This window comes from Rhipicephalus microplus, chromosome 3 (assembly GCF_043290135.1).
Source record: "Rhipicephalus microplus isolate Deutch F79 chromosome 3, USDA_Rmic, whole genome shotgun sequence".
Classification (NCBI taxonomy): Eukaryota; Metazoa; Arthropoda; class Arachnida; order Ixodida; family Ixodidae; genus Rhipicephalus; species Rhipicephalus microplus.
Window position 1 is genome coordinate 41,891,520 of NC_134702.1, and position 24,733 is coordinate 41,916,252.

At 46.8% G+C, this 24,733-nt stretch overlaps 1 protein-coding gene across 6 annotated transcripts in view; it reads left to right on the forward strand.

The window, feature by feature from the left end:
- Rbp (RIMS binding protein) overlaps nt 1–24,733 on the forward strand; it is a 419,392-nt gene that overhangs the window by 306,733 nt on the left and 87,926 nt on the right. For 4 of the 6 annotated variants that reach the window (XM_075889336.1, XM_075889331.1, XM_075889334.1 and 1 more), the window contains 11 exons: nt 4,042–4,275; nt 6,574–6,726; nt 8,483–8,771; nt 9,790–9,840; nt 11,041–11,181; nt 12,138–12,278; nt 12,557–12,655; nt 13,862–13,960; nt 19,786–20,139; nt 23,173–23,444; nt 24,285–24,360. In XM_075889336.1, coding sequence (XP_075745451.1) covers nt 4,042–4,275; nt 6,574–6,726; nt 8,483–8,771; nt 9,790–9,840; nt 11,041–11,181; nt 12,138–12,278; nt 12,557–12,655; nt 13,862–13,960; nt 19,786–20,139; nt 23,173–23,444; nt 24,285–24,360 — 1,909 coding nt within the window. The remainder of the gene's footprint in view (nt 1–4,041; nt 4,276–6,573; nt 6,727–8,482; nt 8,772–9,789; nt 9,841–11,040; nt 11,182–12,137; nt 12,279–12,556; nt 12,656–13,861; nt 13,961–19,785; nt 20,140–23,172; nt 23,445–24,284; nt 24,361–24,733) is intronic. The other 2 variants (XM_075889332.1, XM_075889333.1) reach the window with 2 other exon arrangements.

Below are 24,733 nucleotides of genomic sequence, written 5' to 3' on the forward strand. Positions count from 1 at the left end.
TGCGTTTGTTGGAAGTTTGCGCTTCGAAATTACTTCAAGGCACACAATTCGAGGAGCTCGTCTATTGAATTGCTCCGCCGACCCTTCGTTCTGAGCCGTTTATCATTTTAATTTTTTTCTATTCCGTGGTATATATTGACCACACAATAACTCCGCGACAACTCTCTAATAACAAAGTCGTGTTCTGTACTAGCTCCTCTGACTTTTGTTCCCTCTTATATTACGAAAGCCTCAGCTGTCTCATGAAACGCGAAAAGTTACTTTTGTCGACTGCAACACGAGTAATACAAAAAAAAATCATGCGACGACGTCAAAAGTTGCCAGAATTGGTGGCGTCATCGTGAAGTCACAAAATGACACGTCTTACGATGACGTCATCACATGAGATACTGACTTGATCACAGCCGTAGAGTTTCCTGAAGTAAACTCTTGGGAACTCTGGGGCTGCGATCATTCAGCCATCATGGCATAATGGGTATAGTACTCGGATTTGCATTGTATTCCTGCTTGCGGGTTTCAAACGGACCTGCGGCTTTGTTTGTTGCTGTGTTTTTGGTTTGGTTTCGAGTGAAAGAACGAACTGTTGGGAACTCTCTGAGCCCATTGAAAACTGGTGAGTCTAAAAAGGTCAAGGTGGGGAAGCGTAGCTGCTAAGCCTTTGCTAAACTTCGTCTTGCTGTGAACTGGATTCAGGCCACTTAGAAACGAACGCAGTTAAAAGAACGAAGATTAGACAAATCCGTGCACTGTACCCATCATTTCCGTGCTGCATGAAGCGTCGTATACGTTGCAGCTCTCATAGACACTAGGACCAGAGTTCGCCCTAAAGTATTCATAGCAAATTCTATGGTCGAAGGTAGGCAGATCCTGAATGCACAGTAAAATCACGTGAAGTACAGAACGCTTCCAACGTTTTCGATCTAGAAGGCGATGTAAAACTACGTTGAGAGTGCATAGAGCTTTCGGGAAAATGGGCGGGTAAAAGGGTGTTAAATTCAGTCGACCGACACGAAGGCGGTTTTCGTCTTCGAGTGGTTTTAAGGAACTGTGTTTTAGGGGCGAAGCTCCTTAGGGCGTGGGCTGTGCGTCCCCTGTAGCCTGTATGTAGCCACCTCTAGTTTAGTTCTTGCAGTGTTCACTAGATGGCGGTACCGTCCCCTGTATGTAGCCACCTCTAGTTTAGTTCTTGCAGTGTTCACTAGATGGCGGTACCGTCTCCTGTATGTAGCCACCTCTCGTTTAGTTCTTGTAGTGTTTACTAGATAGTGGTACTTTTTTCTTACGTCTTGCTGCAGTGGTGAACATTGAAAATATGCGCTTAAGAAAAAGTCAATTATAGGTGACGTTATAACCGACCTGAAAACGGCGTGCGCTGCATCCCTCGTTGGAACCACGCTTTCGAGCAGAGCTTCTGGTGTCGCCGTTCCTTGAGGAACAACGTTCGCCGCGATTTTGAAATTATCAATCTCTTATTAATGCTCTCCTTACAATAGCATGCTTCAGTGACGGTGGCTAGTGAAGCGAAAACCATGCACTGAATCGCAACGCGTAATCAAGCTAAGAATTTTCAAACATCCTATAGCAGCGAATCCTCGCTTCTACTTATTTATAACTTCTATTCTTCTTTCTATCATCTTTACTTCCTCTTGCCCATTCCTAAAGGCACTGAGACGTACCCCCAAGACGGGGGGCAGAAAATGACGTCTTTGTTTCCTCAACTATCTTTCGCCACTGCCTGGCCTGTCTCACTGGGTCGCTCTGACCGTAACACGCGAACTTTGAATAACAGGCGGAGGTCGAGCGTGCTACGTGTGCTCATAGATTCGTACGGGCTACTCTCTGACCCCTCGCTTCGCGTTGAAGCGACAGACAAGCCGTTGTTTTGCAGAGTTACACCAGATGAGATCCTGAACGCAAAAGTGGCCTGCTAACCTTACTTCGAATAGCATGTCAATCTATCACCCTTGCATTCTTTGCTTCGCCTCTGCTGAGCAAATGTGACTCTTGTTTCTCTAGCAAGAATGTTTCAGCTATTTTTTGATTGTGCTTTGAATAATTTTTTGTATTTTTGGTATTTATAACTGTCTTTGTGTGGCTTATTATTGAAGGAAGGCCATTCAAACCATCATTTTTTTTATTTCCACTTTTTTACTTGAACCCACTACTTTTTTCTTGGGCATGACTCTGTGCTGTCTTTCTCTCAGCATGCCTTCCTAGGACGCCAAGGTGAGCTTTTTCACGAAATTACTAGCCGGTCAGTCTTCGTTGCATTCTTACCGTTTCTTTCTCTGCTTTTTGTGCGTAGATAGTAAGAATGCTTTTCCATGCAGAGACTGTTTAGCGCCTGCCCTGGCAACCAAACCAGCGAACCCAACAACTACTTCGGTCAGGTGTTTTGAGCTTTCAGAATTGACGAAAGGAAACGATCGCTATACCAGTTAACGGAGCTAATGCACGGATGTTCATGGTAGTATTGCTTTTAGTGTTAGGTTGACATATTAACGAAAAAAACCTGCCGTAAAACTATGGGGGCGCCAAAGACAGGTACAACTTCAGAAGTATGCGGTATGTCCTACTCAAAGGGGCTCGCACACAAGCCTGAACCAATGGGCGCGCACTTTAGAGTGACGTCACGAGCCGGACTTGCTGGTGACACCGCCTTCGGAGAACATTGCCTAGTGCATGGGCGGAGCTATTTCTTTAGTCGCGCAGAAGATCGGCTGCCGCGCTTTTGTCGCCAGGGCGGTGACGCCTCTCCGGACTCCTAAGTTGTATTAAACTATGAACGTTTCTCGTGTTGTGTCAGTGATGAAGCATTCGTTGTCGAAGAGTTTGGTAACACAAGTGCGCTGCACAGGACGCGAGAAACAGAGCTAGCTACTGCAGAGCGGGCACGGCGGCCGGCAGCGCCATTTAGAAAATTGGCTGCCAGGCAGTGCTCGACCGCGTGCGCAGACATTCAACACTCGCCTGCAGAAACGCTGCGTGGAATGTAACGAGGGCGCAGTTGCTTGTGCGCGCCTGCAGACAACTGTTCCACCGCAGTTGCCTAGTTCTGTATCTTTGTTTTACTGTCGCGATAGGTACGACTTACCGACCGACTTACCATGGCTGGAATGCTGGTTTGCTCGAGAACACGACAGTTAATTATTTTGAAAAATGTTTTGTACAACCCAGTCGGAGTTTCGGTGCTAAAGAGCGGTGAGTGAGATGGCAGGGACCGAGAGTGGTTTTCGTGCAAGCATAGCTGATTTCGCGAGCGCAAAAACCACGCGCACGTTTACACCGCATTGACAGCTTCTTTCAGTGACGTCCCCCTACGAGACGTTGTTAATATGCGTGACCACCCCGCCCCCAGAAACGCAATGCCTAGGCAAAGACATAACCCTTTGCATTCCCGGGCTAGCCTGCTTCGTCTTTCCGTTGGAAAAACCTGCCAGGAGAGAGCTCTGGAACGTATTTTAGAAGGCTTGCCGAATGTGCTCCACCCCATCCTTATTCTTCTCGCTATTTCAATCTCATGGTTCAGCTCCGTGCTTACTACCTGTCCCGAGTTGAAACATTCCTTTACAACTTCCAGTGTCTCGCCATCTATTGGAAAGCGCCGTTCTCTGCCGAGACTGTTGCTCATCTTTACTTTAATGCTTAATCATTTTCGTACATACTAATTTTCACTCATTTCAGCCAACACTAAACCAGTGACGCAGGTGGTGGTTGGTCGTTTACGAGAAAACCCGAGGCGCGTTTCGCGTGTGGTGCCACCACACGCACTTTTGAACTTGGTTTTAAACGTACTCTAGGCTGATATTATCTCTTGATATTTTATGAATGATGCGTGTGCGTCCTCGCAAACCTATTCCGTCCACACAAACCTATTCCGTTCACACAAACCTAATAGGTTTGTGTGGACACAGGTTTGTGTACGTCCACACAAACCTAAACCTATTCCACACAAACCTATCCATCCTTCAAAATTTTGTCTCTACTTTTTGAAGAACGTCTCGTCCAGTGTCCTCTGACAGTGGCGCCACCATGTCGCAGGCGGAGACGGAGCTACGTGTGCGCTCGGCTGAGCTGGAGGCCGCCCGGGGCGAGGCGTCCGCCCTGGAGGCCCTGGTGGGCCACCTGCGACAGGCGGCCGACCAGCGCCGCCTGCTCGAGAGGCAGCACGCGCAGGCGCTGCAAGAGGTGCGCGCGGCCAAGGCGGCCGCCGCCGCCGCCAAAGGATCCGCCGAGGCGGCGCAGCAGCTCACCATACAGACGCTCGAGTCGAGGGTAAATAGCGATTTGCATTAAATGAAGTGAATGCTGCATTTTCCGTGATGACGGTTGTGGTCGTCAGTTCTCTTCAGAAGGCACGCTACTTTACTCTTGACCTGCTAACTGAGAATTATTTATTGAGCGGCAAGCCGAGGATGCCACCAGAGCTCGAGGACTCATGGCTGCCACCTATGGGAAGGAGAAAATTCTTCCACATTTACCCGTTTTTTTTTTAAATAAAGTTATTTCCTCCTCCTCCTCTTCCTCCTAAGTACATCCTTTCGTGCATTCGCCACTCTTACGTGATGTGTTACGACATACTGAAAAGTAGAATAATAGGTAGTTGTGCATTTGTAACATTTTGCCCTGGTAGACCGAAGAGAAAGAACGACAGACCCGGAAACACCAGCGACGTAGACTGGTTTGGGGCTTGCCATCTAAATTCCTAGCAATATGAATCGGTTAGCGATATGGTCAGCGTTGGTTAAAATTACGAAAGACTCACATTACGAATCGGCTGGCTGGAAATAGTAAGCGCCAACCAGTTGTTGAAATAAAAAAAAAACAAATGACGTTTCGGCCCCGCTACTGAAGCCCCGCTACGGAGGCGTTGTTCACAAAAAAATGACAGAGGAAGAGAAAGCAGTAGGTCGCCTTTTCTGTGCTGCAAGTAGTCTGAGAGGCGAAGCTTCGCTGTAAAATCCACAGAGATTGCTGAAACAAACAATACTAAGAACGGTGCTCCAGAAACTCGTCATTCCACCATCTTTCCGCAGCTCTGTAAAACTGTGATGGGAGACTTCGCCGGGCTACGAATCGTACCACTGCATACATATACGGGTGGGGACTTTCGTTTGTGGCGTTTATTTTTTTAAGCATTCGTACGGGCTTTCGGTTTTGCCTGTCCCCGGTCCATGCGCAGAGAGTGAAATCATTTCTAGCTTTCCCTACGGAAACTCGGATAACGGCGAGGAGTGGCGCGCAAATATGATAGTTGGAACGAAAAACTGAGGACGTGCCTCGACTATATCCCCCGTTGCCCGGAGATGATGGGATTTCGCGATGCAGCGCGAGAAAAATAAAGAAAAAAGAAAAAAGAGAAAAAGAAAGTGGTCTCTTTGCGTGCCCTCGTGCAAAGAAATGCTGTCGTCGTATACGACGTGTGAGAGGAAAAAAATCGCACGTTGTTCTTCCGTTCCTCGCGCCAACTGCGTTGAGAGCCTGGATATTATAGCGAACTTTCGTGCGAGCAGATAAAACATTAGGCAAGACCCGAGAAGACTCTCTTGGAGATTTACTTCACAGCATAACGGATATTTTATCGGATATGATATTGTTAGTTAAAGTATTTTGTAAACGAAACGTTGCAAAGGGCTACAAGAAACGATGTGCTTTATTTTAAAGGGTTTTCTTTTTGTTTCGCATGGTTTTACATAACAAAAAGAGGTTTTTGGTTTAGGTCCGTTGCCATGCTGAGGATTTCTACTGACGAAACTAGGTTTTGGCTCTGTGGAAGATATCTGGTTCAGGTTAAATACAAAGGGCAATACTTTAAGGACAAAGTTTTTGGCACTTTCTTTTTAGTCACGTCTTTCAGAGCAGTTGCGATTTTTTTCTGCCCTTGATTCACACTCTCTGTGTGCAACGTTCTAAGAAAGAGATGAAATAATCACTAGAACTAAGAAAGAGGTGAAACAATCACTAGAATTCGGCATTGGTGACGCTGGCAAAAAGGGGAAAACGCACCGCTTTGTCGAGAGGGCGAGACTGATGCTTTGAGAAAAGAGAAAGGGGGGGGGGGAGTGACCAACGAATTGCGAAAAATGGGTGTTTGAAGTGGCTTGGGCACCAAATGAATTAGGTTAAACAGAGAAAAATCTATGGGTAAACGTCATGCTTGAATCGCTCATTGCCGTTGTTGGTGCGAGAAATCAGCAAATGGGGTTACTGTCAGTTGAACTCCAGGACACTTTCGACTCGTAACCGTATGCTCAAGTTTATAAAAATAAAAGAAGTAGTTTGCAGAAAAAAAACCTTAGCAATAGAGGAAATATTAGATTCTTCGTTCGACGGTTCTCACGGCGAGGAAGTAGCTGTACTTATTAAATAAGGTTACACAGGTGAGATATTACCTCGTGCAAGTGATGCTATGTGAACAGACAGGTATCGATTCCAGCCAAGTATACAGCCAACATTTATGCGTGTCTTCGGTTGCTGTAGTCGATCGATGATGGGCATTTATGCATGTCTTCGGTTGCTGGAGTCGATGGTCGGGATAACTGCAGCACTTCGTGCCCTCTGACTGGTGCGCAGGTGCGCGAGCTCCAGAAGAAATGCGAGCTCCAGAACGTGCTGCACGAGGAGCTGGTGCTGGAGATGGCCGCTCTCCGGCGACAGCAGATGCAGCAGCAGCGGACGCGCTCGGCCAGGGAGTCCTGGAGGGCCGGTCGCTCCCTGTCTGCCGAGGTGAGATCGGATCACTCCGGTTGCTCGGGTAAATGATGACAGGGGACCCACCAAGCTGCAGATCTCGTGTGTTCGATCGATAATTATTAGCCGATATTATTTATTCCGTGGCTGTAGTGGTGGCGCGAAAAGCCTGCGCCGGTTGCTGTCTTTAGTGACTAACGTAAAACAAGTCTGCTTAGAATACGAAAATGCAACTAGAATCTGCACAGTCAACATGGCGTGACCAATTTTCCGAGACAGATGCAATCAAAAATAAAAGCGATGGAGGTTGACCAGAACAAATATACGGTTTATTACCCTGCACTATGATGAGGAAGGATACGTAATACATAGATAAGAGAATGGAGTGAAACAAATGCAAGAAATCGCGGCTGCTCACCGCGCAAAATAGCACTCGTATGGTCTAGTATATCACTGCGTTTGGTCGCCCGTGGGAACAAGATATCAACAAGGGACTTTCGTACTGAATCTTTCTTGCGGTTTCTTAACAGATTTTCGAAATGGCTGAGGGGACGCTTACAGTGACAACGAATATTGTAAAAAAGATAAATGCTGTTTCAAAATGGAGCCTCAAACATTCTGTATTTATGGAAAAGAGACTGACATAAGTGAAGTTCAGGAAGGTTAACCGGTATGAAATAATCTGAAAAGCACTTCAGTTAGTCATGTACTTGTAGATTGGTTACTGCACGATCAAAAAAAGGGAAAAGAAGATGCATACATAGAGTGGATAAGAAAAACATAAAGTGACAAGATTAACACTAATCACTTATCGTGAAGCACGTGCTGGTGAGCGTGAGGACAGCATGGGTTCGTTGATCACGATGACGATGATGATAATTACCTTAATATCCGTAGTGATGATGACCGCGGCTACAAAAAAAATGAGGCAGATCCCACGTACTTGGGAATCGACGTTGTGCGAAGCATGCGGAAGGAAGGTGAGCGTGAACCACTATAGGCATTCCATGTAGATTAGCGTCTATTTGAAAAGAAGTTCCGAGACCTGGTGTAGCTCTTTGGCAGAATGCTTGCCTGCCACTCAGAATGCTTGGGCTCGATTCCTGTTGGGACACTGAACTCTATTATTTGCATTCGTTGGGGGGTGTGGGCTGGCTATGTCAGGTTTTTCTTTACACTAACATTTATTATATGTCTTCCTTGTGTCGACTCTACCGATGTCGGGTGTGCTTTACGCTCACGCATGGAAATTGCCCATGTGTGTTCTCGTCGTTCCTGGGTAGATACTAAGTGTCAAACGTCTGCGGCACATTCCCGCATACCAGCGGCACATACCCGCCCGTGGGTATGTGCCACTGTCTGGCGGGAAGTGTTTCACGACGTACGAGACGGGAATGGGACGTTATTCATGTCTTGAGCAGCGCGACATATTCGTCAAACCATCTTACCCTCCCATGCTTCTTTTGGTTCACGCCAAGTTAAGGGGGGGACTGCGAGAGCCCCCAAACGTAAGCGGCTAGATAGATAGATACGCTCAAAGTCGCCAAAGTTCGCTAAGAAATGCTTCGCATTTGAAAGCTATAAATGTTTCTCTTCGAGTAACATTGATATAGGTGTCGGAATAGCAGGAACAACAAGACATCAGCTCGCAGCGCTCGTAGCAAGATTTAAAGCGGGTCTCCTAGTTCTTCAAAATAAAAGTTTATCCAATCCAATCCAATCCAATCCAAGTTCTTCAAGGCCATAGGCACAACGATTCCTGCAAGTAACTTGAGGCATCTCTCTGTCTCAGGTGGTGCCTTCGGACCTGGGCGACCGGACGAGCCTGCAGATTTCCGACCACCTTCTGCTGGAAGCCGAGCGGTCGTCCAGCTCGAGTCCGAGGGGCGGAAGCAGTGGCGGTGCGCGCTCGGCCTCTCCGCTGATGGACGCCATCACCACCGTGACCACCACCTCGTCGTCGTCTCGCCCGTTCCTGGAGTTGGCCCGATCGGCCGGCACCGACGCCCTATCGCAGCTGGCCGCGGCGGCCGCGGCATCGGGAGGAGCGACCGGTACTCCTTCCTTAACCTGCTCCTCAGGTGCAGCATAAACGTCTACTGACATATATTTTACTACTCCGTAAACGTACCGTTCCCCTTGTCATCTCACGTCTGTCCTCCAAGTGAATTGTTTGAGATTGCAGCAGAGTAACGTGCAAGTATTCCTAACTCTAGTAAAAAATAAACATACAAAATAAGGCCTTGCTTTTATGACTCGCCATTGTGCCGTCGCCTCCGAGATTGCCCCGCCGTGGTGGTTTAGTGGCTAAGGTACTCGGCTGCTGACCCGCAGGTCGCGGGTGCAAATCCCGGCTGCGGCGGCTGCATTTCCGATGGAGGCGGAAATGTCGTAGGCCCGTGTGCTCAGATTTGGGTGCACGTTAAAGAACCCCAGGTGGTCGAAATTTCCGGAGCCCTCCACTACGGCGTCTCTCATAATCATATGGTGGTTTTGGGATGTTAAACCCCACAAATCAATCAATCAAGCCTCCGAGATTTGTGACGTAGACATGCTCTCCTTCAACGCCGAAACTTCAGATGTCATCTGTCTGCAAGTGGAAGGAGGAAGAAGTGAGGAGGGCGAGGTTGGCTCGTTTGAATTTCAGTTTACTTGATTGTCGCGCGGCTATAGACTCCCACAATAGAAATATTTTTGCCTTTGGACTGTGCTAGATATCATTGAATTGAAATGCGCCGGCATGCTAAGTCCCCCGATTTAGGCAAATAAACAAAGTTATTTTATCTTAGGGCTTGAGGCATATCCGCTATTTTAAACACGTTTTATCGATGCCTTTTTTTTTTGAAGCCATTCAGTGAGAATAACTAACTATGCGACGTGTGAAATTTGATAAGAGGTCTACTGACTGTTCGGAACATGCACTTTTTCTGCTGCCTCCCTCCAAAAAATAATCAAAACAAGAATTATTCTTGCTATTCTTGCTCTCATAAAACGAGAAATTTCAAGAATTCGATGCAGTACTAGCATTGTTTATGCTCTTGCTGACTGCCACTATTCATATGCTTATGTTTCGCTTTCTTTTGTTCATTTTGATTTTAGTTCTGACGGTTTATTTCCAACGTGACCCTCGCCGTATCACGTTTTCGGAGTGTGAGTACAAACGCTTTTGTTTCCTTTCTTTATGACATTATTTTTCTTAGTTTCTTTAGCTTCTGATATTTTTTGTTGGTTCGTTTATTTACTTCGTTTGCGAATTTAGTATTTCTGCCAAATCTGCGTTGTGCATTTATTTTATTTTTCAAAACCGGGAAGAACTTATGGGAGGTTCTGAGAACGCGACTCTACCTGGATTTCTTTTCGCTGCTGCTATTTGTTTGCGGTAACACTTATGCAGTTCGCATAGCAGTTTTCGTCGTGACATTTGTTTACGCTAACGTAGACGACCCGTCTCCGTAAACGCGAATACTCTCTTGTTCCCTGTCTCCGCAGTGGCCCGCATTGTTTTCACAACGTGACTTCAGCAGTTACCCGATATAGGGGACCGCAAACGTCTGACCAACCCGTTCTCATGAATCGAAAAAGCATCACTCTCATTCATCCCCAAATCAGATTCCAACTGTTCCTTGTTTTTATTTTTTTTCAGGTTAAGTGGCCGGTGTCATCTTTATTCTAGCGATACAACATCAGAAGAAAAACGGTTCCAATGCACTTGTCATCTAAGCTGGCTCTTAAGTTGTTTTAACCTGTGTTCTTCCAAGGCATATTTTATGTGCTACCTATTCTAAACAACTGGCAGCCACTCGTGCAGTGCTCTTACTGCAATAATTGAACGTTCTGGTATACGTTAACGATGTCCGCCTTTTAGGCTATCATGCCCCCTTGCTCGTTCTTATCCTCCGTGCAACTTGCTGGGGATTGTAGACGATCAGGGGTGTACGTTCGCAGTTTCATAAATGCAAAACAGTTTATCAAGAGGGCAAGATGTTTTCACTGTTAATGTTTCGGCTTTACACTGAAAGACCGGCCATTCGTTCACCGACGTGAACATTTCTACATTGTCGGTGCACAAGGAGCACAACTTTGCAGTAGCGTAAATACACGAAGATATTGACAGGAAAGGAGAAAGACAGCGCAGGCTCCTTCCCTTCGTATCTTGATACTGCGCTATTGCGCATAGACTCACATACGTAGATATTCACGAACTTCGCATGCCGCTGCACGTATAGTACTTTGCCCACATTGACTTTGCCCACAAATTTGCTCGACCTTTTGTAACCACCGTCTTTCGAGGCTTCGAGAAAAAAAGAAGAAGAAGAAAGTTTGTAAAGGAAGCTAAACCGGTGCTCGCAGGCAAGCAGAGTGCGGAGCTGTCCGTGACTGGTGCGTCTCCTGCGACCACTTCGACCACGAGGGAAGTGGACCGAATCTTGGCGAGAATCCAGCAAGACAACCGGGTTCTCGCCGAACTCGAGAAATCCAGGGCGACCATCGGTAAGGTCGTCGGAAGGCCGTCCTTACGCATGCTTCGAACGTATTTTACGATTTAAAAAGAACTGTGCTACATTTAATGCGAAATACAAAGTCGTTGATATATCCCGCTTCCACGGTCCACTTCGTTTCATGTCTTCTTCCTAACTACCGACGTCGGACTGTTTTGCCGAGTTTAGCATGTTAATTCGATCTGTAAACACTACCTCGAGTGTGTTTAAACAGCTGGTACGACCGGCGATCATGACATTTTCTATCGTACATGTCCTTGCGTAAAAGCATATAGAAGAAATGCAAAAAGAAAAAAAGAAAAAAATGCAGAAGCTCACTGCAAGGCGGAAGCGGGATCTGATGAAAAATTGTTGAACAACGAGTGTCTATAGGAGCCAACATTTCTGCATGGGGACTTGGGGTGAACACAGTTTTGTTGCCCTAACCTTGGCCCATTCCTTGTCCAGCAATTTTTTAGCACACGTCTGGCAAAAAGAGAGTTTACTCATGTTTCTAGAACATCGGCTGTTTGTCTGTTCTTTCTCTCTGTCTCTCGACAGAACAAAAAATTAATGCGTTTGCGAAATGTTTGTGATGAAGGAGGTCCCGCCTGCAGTTTGCTACCTTGGGACCTCCTCCTGCATACTTACTCACAATGTACATTTCTGACGCTAATAAATAAGCAAAATTAATAATCATAACACTATTTCCGCAGCACGTCAAGAAATCGAGATGCAACATACCTTCACGTGCCGATCCTTATAACCGAAGTGAAACGATCCGCGTCAATCGTGAATGCTTTCGCAGTAACGGATTCACTGCGTCTTTTTCTGCAATGTTATCGGTTCTTAATCTCCATACCACGAACAACTTAGGAAGGTATCGCTTGATGTGATGTTTTGCCACGGAACTTTGGTTTGTATCCTAGGGACATCAATGCTCTGCTGTTTCGGCTGGCGCATGCGCAGGCTCACCGGTATCCGTGGCCAACCTGGAGCGTCTTCGGCAAAACATAGAAGCCGGAGAGGCCGCCAGCTACGGCATGACGACCACGGGCGCGGACTCGCTTTCAGCATCAGTCGCTGCGCTCCTTCTCCAGTCGCAGCTCAGTGAGTGACCATTGGCTCCGATTGAATGCATGCCTTCGTGTATAAATCGCCGGCCATTGCACCGCGCTTGTCTACAACGCTTCAAAGTGTTACAATTACATTCGTTGCGTCTCAACGTGAAGGAAAAAAATGTCTAATGCAGCATTTCCCTGTTGGAAGTACCTTTTTTTATTATTATGCGCAACGTTTTATTCATCACTTTTGTTGCTTGCATGCAAAAAAAAAAAAAAGACGATCTCTTGCGTCTGACACTGTCGCCTTCCTCTTTCACTTTACAGAATCGTCATTTTCATCGCCAGCCATAGATCAGCTTTCCATAGAACCTCATCGGACAACAAGCCAACTCTGCTCTCAGCTCAGGCCAAGGGCCTTGCAAAGTGAGTCGTCCTCGGGAGTTTAACGGTTACTTGTCCTCCTTGCAACATTTTATTGCGATAGCAACTATATGGACAGTCTCGGCTGGTTGTCGCCGTCGCCACTGCCGCCACCATCATTCACGTGTATATATATATATATATATATATATATATATATATATATATATATATATATATATATATATATATATATATATATATATATATATATATATATATATATATATATATATATATATATATACGGGGAAAGACGCGCTAGTCTCTTCTTCCCCCGCAGTGAACTGGCAGGGCTTTCCGGCGGGGCTCGTCTGCGCGCGCGCTTATCTCGCCAGCCAACAAGGGCGAAGGGGGGGGGGCGACTTATGGTTGCCGCGCTATCGCGGCAACGATCAGCGCGTGGCTTGTGCCCCCACAGCAGGCGGGAGCTGCTATGGGCTGTGCTCTCAACACGTAAGAAAACGTTGTCAAAAGTCTACCTCAAGCGGCCAGTCTTCTCTGACACCAGCGTTTTGTAGAGTTACGTGAGATCGCTTAAACGCCGCCACTACGCGCGAGCCTTGTTGTGGTCGTCTACTTTGGCCGCACCGCTGTAAACTTGGTTACTTAGCAAGCGTATCTTTATTACAATAATATCGCTCCTAAAATTGTTAGCCTTGCTTCGTAAAACATTCGAATATGTTTCTATCCAATTCATTGCTTTGCCCTTTTGCGAAACTGACTTTTTCTTTCTTGCTTTGACGCTGTATTTCAGTAGAGACGACACCTTGATCTGGTGAATATTCGTTTTTTGGTTTTCAGTAATTGGGGTAGGGTGCCATTAACACAAGCAGATTTTCTTAGGCTAGTTTGACGCAAAATTATGCCTCAGCGGTAAATTCATTCTTACGGAGATGCGCTAAACAGTTATTTTTCAGTAATATAATTCTTACGGTGCTTTTAGAAGCGCTGCCGATGCAGTGCGCCGAAAATTCAGTGGCGTAGCCAGGATAGCATAACGAGCCCCTGCCCCCCCTTGAAAAAAACCTCTGCATACAACACTGGTGCAGATATAAAGCGAACAGTCGGCATCACCTTCTGCATGTCATCTGTATTAAATATAGATGTTTACAGAAATTGCTAGCGTACGGAATTCGCTGGTTAGTTGTTAATGTGTGGTACCTCGAGATAGAGGATTGTTAAAGGCAGCTTCCTCGTTCATTGTAGGGTCGACGGTGACGATGCAGGAACTGGACGGCCTAATGGCCAAGCTGGAACAGGACAACCGCATCCTGGCAGAGCTGGACAAGAAGCGCTCCTGCCTTGGTAGGTGTTCTGTGGGTATACTGCTTGGTTGACCGTCAAGTGCCATGCATTTCCTTTGAAGACGATACTCTTTCTTGGAATACTTCAACGTAGATGATTTTGTCTGCCTGTCGCACCATTCAGCCGCCCGGCCACAGTATAAGCATTTGCTGAACGCCCAGCTTATAGTCAACTGGTGGCTGCGTTCAAATTTGAGAACATAGTCGACCAAAAAGCGAATATTATACATATTTGAGGTGCAACATTGACACGTTAGGTGGTGTGTTCTTTTACTAGAATGCCCAGCCGCGGTAGTCTAGTGGCTAGGGTACTCGACTGCTGACCCGCAGGTCTCGGGATCCAATCCCGGCTGCGGCGGCTGCATTTCCGATGGAGGCGGTACTGTTGTAGGCTCATGTGCTCAGATTTGAGTGCACGTTAAAGAACCCCAGGTGGCCGAAATTTCCGGAGCCCTCCACTACGGCGTCTCTCATAACCATATGGTGGTTTTGTGACGTTAAACCCCATAAATCAATCAATCTTTTACTAGAACATACATAAGTGCATAATTGTAAAGACCCTATAGTATTTCTTACTCCAAGCTTCGAATGCGACACCATGCAGGAAAAAGGCGGCTGCCAGAAGACTACCGTCTTTTGAAGACTATGCCGGGAATCACGCAGATACGTCACCAATTACTTTTTTAAACGGAGAAAATACAGCCCACAGATGGCTTCATAATTTTCAATGCTATGTATATAGAAACCGAGTCGGCATTGACGCTACATTTGAGGCACAGTGATCCTTACTTTCACGGAACAAAAATGTTTTCAAATAAACTGAGTAGCAAAATTCTAGAGATGGTAAGCCATGATTTGTTAGGGATGAACCGGGGTGAACCGGGGGAAAAAAAACGACATCGCTAAGTATAATATTGCTGGACAGGTAACTTGCCAGCAAAAAGTCATTTTTTCGTACGCTTTACTTTATTCACATTGCCCGCGCGCCGCGGTGGCGTAGCGGATAAGGTGCTCGGCTGCGGGCCTGAAGGTCGCAGGTTCGAACCCAGCTGCGGCGGTCACATTTCGATGGGAGTGAAATGCGAAGGGCCATGTACTGTGTGATGGCAGTGTGCTTTAAAGAACACCAGATGGTCAAAATTTCCGGAGCCCTCCACTAAGGCGTTTCTCAAAGTGAAGCCGTGATTTATATACGTCAAACCGCAGTTATCATTATTTACTACTTCCTTCACCCTTTACATTTCAATTCCTACTAATAGCATCTACAATACTTCCCTCGCACCATTTTCAGTGAGTGGTTCTTAATAATGTGTGGAACAAAGATAGAAAGAGCCCTTATATTTTTAGTTATTTTTGTTTTCATTCCTAGGTAGGCGACACGTTTTTTTGTATCTGTGCACATTTGCAGCTTATCCAGAAAGTAAAATGTAACAAATATTACCGTTTTCTTTTTTCCCAGTACCGTTAGTTCGTTCTGACTAGAGCTGTTCTTTCAACACGAAATTGTTTTATGCCGGGGTCCATCAAGAGTTCAGTGACGTATTTTCGTCAAGGAAATGACGTCGAAAAAAATACGCATGATCAGAAGACAAATGTTTCGTCAATGGGAGTCGAACCCATGACCTCAAGGTTAGCAACAACAGATGCCGGCCACGCTATACACTGCGCCACAAACATTCTTTGTACCCTTTTTCATGTAAACCACCGATGTTTGTGAAACCTAAATCTTTGTACAAACAGGGCACAAAGTACAATCCTAATCTAGCAGCCCGCGCAGCGCTTCTTTTTCGTTCGTTCCCGTCGTCATTCAATAATATTTTCCACGTGGTCTGGGTTCTTGGGTCTTGGTGGAGCTCGAAGAATTTCGTGGGTGCATGGCTGCAAGGCAAGCTCGCTGTTTTTACTGCTGTCACGAAACGCAGTTTGCTTTCATTGCTGTCTCAAAACTCTGCTTCGAAACTTCGCTTCCTGTAATCCTCCAATGAGGAACCTCGCACATGTTCTTGTTCATAGCGTCCGCTTTATCGATTTAGGAAAGCATATCATAGTGAATGTGACGCATTCCTCGATTTTTTTTTTGTTGATGGTCTATCTTATCATATCCGCAGCGGGGATTTGCACTCTCAGCACACCGAAATGTGGCCACACGTGCGTGGGCTTCTCAGCCTCGCTTTCAGCTGTCACGCATTATGCTTTAGACCTCGCTCCGAAAATGCACCTGCAGCTCTTGCACCACTGCACTGCACCATGTTACGGAGACAGTAAATGCCGCCGCCTGCCCCTTGATGGAGGCGTAGCCGCCCTTTGGTCTGACGTGTTTGGTTTTGTTCTTTTGCTTCGTTTTTTGTGATCTCCTATTTCCTTTTTTTCTTTTTCTTTTTTTTTCCTTCTAGGAAATGATGGGTTACTATATACTCGCGCCCTGCTCCGTTTCTGGAAACGTGTTTGTCGTTCCGCTCCACACTTTAAACTGAGTCCCGTCCCACGCCTGTCGCGTTCCATCTGCGTTTCCGACTCGTTTCGCCTCGGCTCTAGCTACTCTTTTGCTTGATCCTGATTACTTCTCTGCCGCTAGCCGGAAACGTCAACACGGCACTCCATCTTGACGACAACGACGATGTGTGTGTGTGCGTGTGTGTGTGTGTGCGTGTGTGTGCGCGTGTGTGTGTGTGTATGTGTGCGTGTGTGTGCGCGTGTGCGTGTGTGCGTGCGTGTGTGTGCGTGTGCATGTGTGTGTGTGCGTGTGTGTGCTTGTGTGCGTGTGTGTGTGTGTGTATGTGTGCGTGTGTGTGCGCGTGTGCGTGTGTGCGTGCGTGTGTGTGTGTGCGTGTGCATGTGTGTGTGTGCGTGTGCGTGCGTGTGTGTGTGTGTGTGTGTGTGTGTGTGTGTGTGTGTGTGTGTGTGTGTGTGTGTGTGTGTGTGTGTGTGTGTGTGTGTGTGTGTGTGTGTGCGTGTGTGTGTGTGTGTGTGTGTGTGTGTTACCGTACGTGCCGCCATGTAGCTGTTACCGAGAGCCTCCGCAAAGTCGTACTGAGTTCGCGGAGCCTCGCGCTCAAACCGAGAATCCACTTTTTGGGCCCGCGACACGAGACTATACGGGAATTCGAGAACACGAACACGGCAGTGTTGTGCTTGAGTGTTTCTACGTCTTGTTGAGCTTTACCTGTTCTGGCGTGCCCTGCCTGAAATACGTTCAGGCAGGCCAACTACCTCGCGAACCTTCGTCAACATGCATATACCGTGCAGTTAGTAAACAGACTAGCAAAGAGCGTCATGCGCATCGACCACCCTCGCCAAGCCAAGCTCCCCCCGACTCCGCGGCTTGCGACCAGTGTGCGGTTCCTCCGAAGAACGCGCAGCCAAAGCGATCCGACCAACGGGATCGCTTGAGTATCTCGTCACTAGGGTATATCATTCTCTCTATAAGTAACCACTTTAAATGTTACAATCTGGGAGTAATGACCGCGCAGATGAGGCCGCTAGATCTGCACACGATGGTACCCAATACACAGCCATCCCGTTCTCAAGAACCGACGCAGCTACAAGACTTCGTTCGCTTGCACGTGACCTCACACTGGTACAGTGGAACTCAACAGACTTCACAAACGCGCGCCTGCATAACTTGGATCCCGGTCTGCAGCTTCGTCTTCCCCCAAGGATCTCATTGGGATGGCCAGCTCTCCTACATGCACTTACTGCAGTTGAGAATAAACCATCGCGCACCTTTTGTGTGAGTGCACCCATTTCAACGCGCAAAGACAATAACTCACTGCAGCTCTGGATAGACTAGATGATCGGCCTTTGTCGGAACAAAGGATTCTGGGTCATTGGCCGAGCCCATCCTCAGCCCAGAAGGCTTTGAAAGCTTTGCTGCGCTTTTTGCGGACAAGTGGCCTCAGAGACAGACTTTAGTGTCTTATGCTCTTTGATGTTGCCTTTCCTCTGTCGCAATTTTTTTTTGTAATTTCTCCCTCTCATCGCAACAGTTCTTTTTAACATCTTTCATTCCCCTCACCCCTTTCCCCAGCACAGGGTAGCCAGCCGGTCTAAGAACTGGCTAACCTCCCTGTCTTTCCGCTTAAACTTTCTTCCTCCTTCTTCCTCCTGGGAGTAAATGCAAGCTGCACCCACAGTCATGACTGTTTCACCCAGAGAGAATTCGCTAGACGTTCCTCCCAATGAGAACGGCTTACTTCCGTGGCGTCACATGCCTTTCGCGTGCTTCAAATTGTTTGTGTTTACATAGGGGCTCGTGCTCATTTAGGTGGTTTATACGTCGAAACCTGAACGTCCTGCCAAATTTCACGAGAAATTGTAACAGTCGTATTTTAGGTAAAAACGGCGAGCCCTTGATGAAGCGCTTGTATGAGCACCAAAAAAGTATTTAAGGTTCGAAAGGAAAACGATTTGCACGACCCTCCAACTCGGCTGATTGAAAAACGCAGCAGTTTCTGCGGCCGTAGCTTGTATTTATTCTTAGGTTTTAACTTGTTATAGACTTCAGGAATTTCACGCGACGATCTCTCCTTCTCTGTCTTTGTTTTTCCATTACATGTATGTATATGATCAAAGGGTTTTACTGCTTTGCAAGAGGCGTATAAGCAAACATTAAGGTGAATGAAGGACATTTTTTTGTTGATGAAGTCCGCTGGGAGAACCTTCGCAGAAGGTGTTCGTTTTTTATGTGATTTATAGCCATTCGTAGACAGCTTTTTTGCATTGACGATAGTGCACTATGTCGCCGCTGGCTGAACCACCTACATCCACATTTAACTTCAACCGTGCCGTAGTATTGCCAGTGTGACCGGCATGGGACAGTGCCAGGCAGCTTCATGTAATTTTATTGCTGCACAAGTAACAATTGATTCTTGATTGATATGTGGAATTTATTCTCGAAAACCCATATGATTATGAGAGACGCCGTAGTGGAGGGCTCCGGAAATTTCGACCACCTGGAGTTCTTTAACGTGCAACCAAATCTGAAGCACAAGTAACAAGATGACCAGGACTTCAGTGCGTTTGATCGGCTTAGCGGTTCTCTATGTCGGGAGCCGATGGCCGTTGGTTTCGTATGAGACATTGGACCATTATTACGCGCACAGATTGACTGTCTCAAATAGTCATGTATCCCTTTTCCTGTTTCTTCGACGGAAAACTGTTCTATTCAAGCCGCCCAGGATGTCCAGAACCAAAATTTGTTCAAATATTTATCATCTTCCATACTCCGCGTCGATCTTGGCTTTGTCCGGAGAGAACAAGAGGTGCTGTACCACGTGGTATAGATTGAATTATTAATGGAACAACTTAATTATTACTGGCAATTTGGCTAATATGTTTTTTGACGAAATTGAACATTTAGCCATGTTTGATTGGTTGATACTAGGATTGACTTATAGAACAAAATGTAACAGGTTCATTGGTGCGTGACTTTATTGCAAAATACACACACACACACACACACACACACGCGCGTGCGCACACACACACACACACACACGCACGCACACACGCACGCACGCACACAACAAAGACTTCAGGACAATATGCTAGTCTTGTTTGGATCTTGTTTACTGAATATTGATTCAGATATGGTAGATTGATTCAGTGATCACCATCAGCGCGAGTACGACCTTTACCTAGGAGAGGCCTTTGTCCTTCAGTAAACGTAGTCAGGATGAAAAATAATGATTGGTGAATAATTGGTTAATTGGCAATGAATTATATACTTCAGTTGATGTAGATCAACTGATCAGTTATAATCAGTTGATGTAGATCAAATGATTCCGACGAAGCTGAACGCTCCGCCATTGTTTCCATCGGTGCCAGGATCGTCGTGTGGCCTGCTTCCGTCTCGGCTCTGCGGGCCGTCTACGTCGGCGGCGCTAAGCACGTCCCTGAGCAGCACCCTGAGCCTGAGTGGCGGCGGTGGCGTGACCACGTCATCGTTGGCCCCCGTGGCGGCGTCGCGCAGCAGCTTGGCCCAGCGCAACGCCAGCTTGACGCTGCCGTCGCTGCCACCCAATGGCATTGTTCACTCGGCGGCCGTCTCCACGGCCATCCAGCAGCAGCAGCAGCAGCAACTGCAGCAACAGCAGCTTCAGCTACAGCATCTACTGCAACAGCAGCAGAGCCAGCCGCCCGTCACACCACGGCTTCACATCGACGCGCAGACGGCACAAGGTGAGCAGGCCAGCCGAGGGTCGTCCTGCATTAGTGACAAAGAGCGCGTGCGCCGAGTCCAAGAAAGAGAGAGAGAGAAATAAATAAAAGGGAGAGACAGGAAGGTTAACCTAGACGAACTGGTTTGCTACCCTGTACGTGTGTAGGGAAAAGGGTCGGAAAAAGGATAGATATAGAGAGGTATAAAATAAATTAGAAAAAAAACTACATGCGCACACATTCAGGGAGTTTCAATCACAGTCGTTTGGACAGGCCGGTTGAACGCAAAAAGCGCAGGAGCGCCTTCACAGCCTTCTTCTGCGACATAAAGTCCTGTCGGCAGCGCAGGAGTCTTTTTCCCAAAAGAGGCTGGTTGTCCAGTTGATCTAGCGCATTGCAGAGTGACTGTCTCTGCGAGCAGTATTGTGGGCATTCACACAGAATGTGCCAAGTTGTTTCATCACTGCCAGAGAAAAATAAAAATAAAGACAGGAGGATTCACCCATAGAGTTTCCTAAAGTTAACTAGAGGGGACTCTGGCGCTGGGATCGTTCAGCGACCATGTGAATGATGGGTAGTAGACACATTTGCCTAGTCTTCGTACTTGCGGGTGGCGAATCGTACTTGTGGCTTCGTTTATTGCTGAGTTGCGGTTTTGTTTTGAAAGAAAGATTCAAGCTTTTTGAACTTCGTGACCCGATTTGGAAAAACAAGTCTAAAAGCATCAGATGGTAAAGCGCAATCGCTGAACATTTGCTAATATTCGCTTTGTTAGAAAACAGCTCTAAGCCACACGAACACACACGGAGCCAAAAGCAGGCCAGAAGTACGAATATTGGACAATTGTGTGTACTACCCATTATTCCCACGCTCGCTGAAGCGCCGTGCGTTGCAGCTCCCATAGACACTAGCGCCATTCCCTCTATTGTATATTAGGAAACTCTATGGATCGACCAGATATTGGCATCCGCTTTGCTACTCAGCACTGGGAGAGGGGAAATTGGGGCCAGAAAGAGGTAGCAGATGGAAAGAGGGAAAAAAGTCACAGCTTTGCCGTAAAGACGACGCAATGAACGCGATAGCAACTAATCAGAAGCTTACGTGCTGAATGGCAAGCACATCGAAATGTGCCCCGCGTTTCTCACGCACGAATAACGCACGAAACAACGCACGAAACGTACTCACAGGTACAGATGAACGCGAATAAGCGTCTCAGTTGTTACTTCGCTGTGTCTGAAAAGCGCGCTTATTTCGCAAACGGAGACTGTGCAACGATTGCAGTGACCTTTGTGTGCCCAGTAACTACAACAAAATCGTTCCGGTGAAAACTTAAGGACAGCCAAGACGCAAGATACTCTCAACCGCCAGTTAAGGGCGCGCGAATGTGCGTTCAGGGGCTTTACGACCTCGTACTCCGCTCCGTGAAGCAAAGTATACGCGTGGAAAATGAGGGTGCCTGCGACCACGCGCCGCTGCGCGCTCATTGCGCCATCTTGCTGTTAATGCTGATAACACGATGGTTCCTTTCCGTGATGCCCTTCACCAGCGGTAAGCGGTAGATATAAATATATTCCCGTTTGCAGGTTAAAAGCCGTGCTCCGCGGTGGCTCAGTGGTTAACGCCTCGCACTCACGACGAGGAGTTCAAAGTTCGATTCCGCGCGCCGGAGTCTTTTTCTGAATTTTTTCTTTCTCGCGTTTTTATAAATATATATACGTATACATATACGGTGAGTGACGCCGACGCCAGCGGCAAAATCCAGCCGAGAGTGTCCATATAATTTCTATCGCAATAAAACACACGTACACTTAAGAGAAAACAAAAACACACAGGAAGGGCGTTCTGGCTACAGCCGTTCAGAAAGCCGGTCTATCGCAAAGAAACGCAGTAGCGCTCGCAGGGCCCTCTTCTGTGACGTTGTATCCTGGCGATATATTAAATTTTTTTCTTCCGACAGAGGTTGATTCTCTAATTTTCTAAGTTCCTTGCGAATGTGCCGATAACAGGGGTTAAGGAAGGAAGGATTGGGGCGAATAGTCTTCGTGGAGTATCGCAACACTTGTTAAAAAAGCATCAAAGGTGTACAGATGGCTCGGAAAGTTTTTATTCCACGTGCCGTTTTCTCCGCGAATACGATGCGCAACAACTCATCAATATACAGCCTTTCTGCAAGAAAACAGCTACTCGTATAGTCATGCCGTACTCCGAGAGCTACAAAAGGGTTAAGCTAACGCAATTGTTTCAGCATGGTGCAGCTCAATAGCTTGAGTAATGCAAGTGAAGTCAACATGTAAATAATTCCGAGGAATTAGCACCTCAGGTGGCGTAAAAACCTATAGAACCACAGCTATTAAAGCTTCTCGATTCAATTGGCCTTGCAAGAGCGGAGTCAGACCGCTAACAATAAAAGCAAGACTGTTGACGATGTATGGGTAAAAGAGCATGCTTCAGTCTACAGTGCACTTGTAGTAACGCAAGCGTGAGGTACAGTCGGCCAAAACTTTATAGCTATTCCGTGCAGCGACCACGTTTTTGTCTGTCAGCGGCGTTTCAAGGAACGAAGTTACAAAAAAAATTGCTTCGAATACATGTGTTTTCTGGGCATACACTTCTCCTCACCGTTTTTTTGAAACTTAATTCGGTGGTATGGCAATGATACACAGAAAAAGCTGCCACTCGTGCAGAATAGATATAGTTTTGGCCGACTGTACAAGTGAAGCGGACAAGGACAAGTCAGCATCTATGTGTGCATAGGACACGAAATAAGAGGAAACGAATGGCCGCAACTGTGCACTAAGACTTAATTAAAGAACGGGAAAAAAGACAATGATCCGTTTCTAGTACAAAGCCAGAAGGGAATTTATACAGATTTCTCAGAAAGAAATGCTTCTTAGTTGCCAAAAAATTCCTCCTTGTGGCTTCGTGCGAACGGGTGGTTGTCTTCTTTCCCTTTCTTAATCCTTCCGCCACCTCGCGAGTTTCTGCAGAACTCATTCGCAAGTTTCGATTTGATTCTCCCATATTGATAGTCGTCCCCGTTTTGGTTTTGACCAGCGCTGGCCGTGGCCTCGAGCCAGCAGCACAACCAGCAGCCGTTGGCCACGACACCGCAGCAGCAGCTCTCGGCCCATCAGCAGCAGGTCGAGGAAGACCCCCTGGGCGTGGACTCGGTCGAGTTCCTGGACCTTCCGGGCCGGGGCCGCTGCCGCGTCTACGTGGCCCGATACAGCTACGACCCGCTCAAGCAGTCGCCCAACGAGCACCCCGAGGCCGAACTGTTCCTCTCCGCCGGCGATTACATACTCATCTTCGGAGAGATGGACGAGGCGAGTAAAAGGCCCTGTACGGGGGTGGTGAAAAACTTGATTGTCCAGGCATTCTAACATTCTACAACAAGTCTACGTTTGCTGAGTCGATATGATTCATTGACTATAGCTTTGAAATATAGTCAATGAATCATATTAACTCAAAAGTAGCCTGCTTGACCTTGTGAATAAAACGTATTGGGTTAAGGAATAGCGCCTTGCTTCGCATGCCAATGAGCCTTGTCTGCTCAAGCTATGTCTTCTAGTCGGCCTAGTCGATGAAACATTTTCACATGGACTACTGGGGCGGACATCGCGTCGCCTTCTTTTGCCCACCCCTGCACCATCGACTCAACTCAAGAGCTCACAGAAATACAATCAAACGATTCTTCATCCCATAAACGTAACTGAAGACTGTAGCACTGTCATCCACAAACATAAATCTGATCACTGAGCGCTTTCTGTTCAATGTCTTCATCGCTCCTTGTGTTTTTTCAAGGTACAATGCGTACCGCTACATCCTATGGTACCGCCCCTCACAAAATGTCTCTCTTAAAAGTTAATAAGTATATAAACACAAAGAATACAGAGGCTACAGCAAAATGCATAGATCAAGAATGAGTGCTTCGCAAACTAGCCCAACAAACATGCATTTTACTGTCCCTTCGCTCATTCCTATGTGATTTCTCTGCGTGTATGTACATCATGAACGGTGGCCGAAGAATGGACTTGTTGGGACTTTGGTTCTATTGTTCTCATATAATGAGTGCGGCTGCAGAAGTCGTTCTTCAACTCTTCTGGGTTTATGGTGCATCAATGAGTTACTTCTCCAGCGTTACTTTGTATTTTTTCTTCATCCAGGATGGATTCTTCAATGGAGAACTCCTCGATGGCCGCAAGGGACTGGTGCCTTCCAACTTTGTCGAAAAGCTCACTGGTAAGCAAGTGTTTGACGAATCGTAATTGCTGGGGTTTTGCGGGCCAAAACCACGATGCGATTACGAGGTGTACCGTATCATGTAGGGAAGCGGAAATTTCAACGACATGGGGCATTGACAGACATCGCACAGTAAACGGATTTCTAGCATTTCGCCTCCTCTGAAATGCGACCGCCGAGGACGGGGTTGAACCCGCGACCTTGGCATGATCAGCCGAGCACCGTAGCGTACCGCTGTGGTAGCTAATTTTTAATAAAGATATTGTTGATGTGCAGGAGTGCATTTCTTTTATTACTGTATTCCTCCAACCATCATTCATTTTCTGTATGTTCCATCGACTCATAGCTAGATCTTTGTACTACGTCCTTCAAC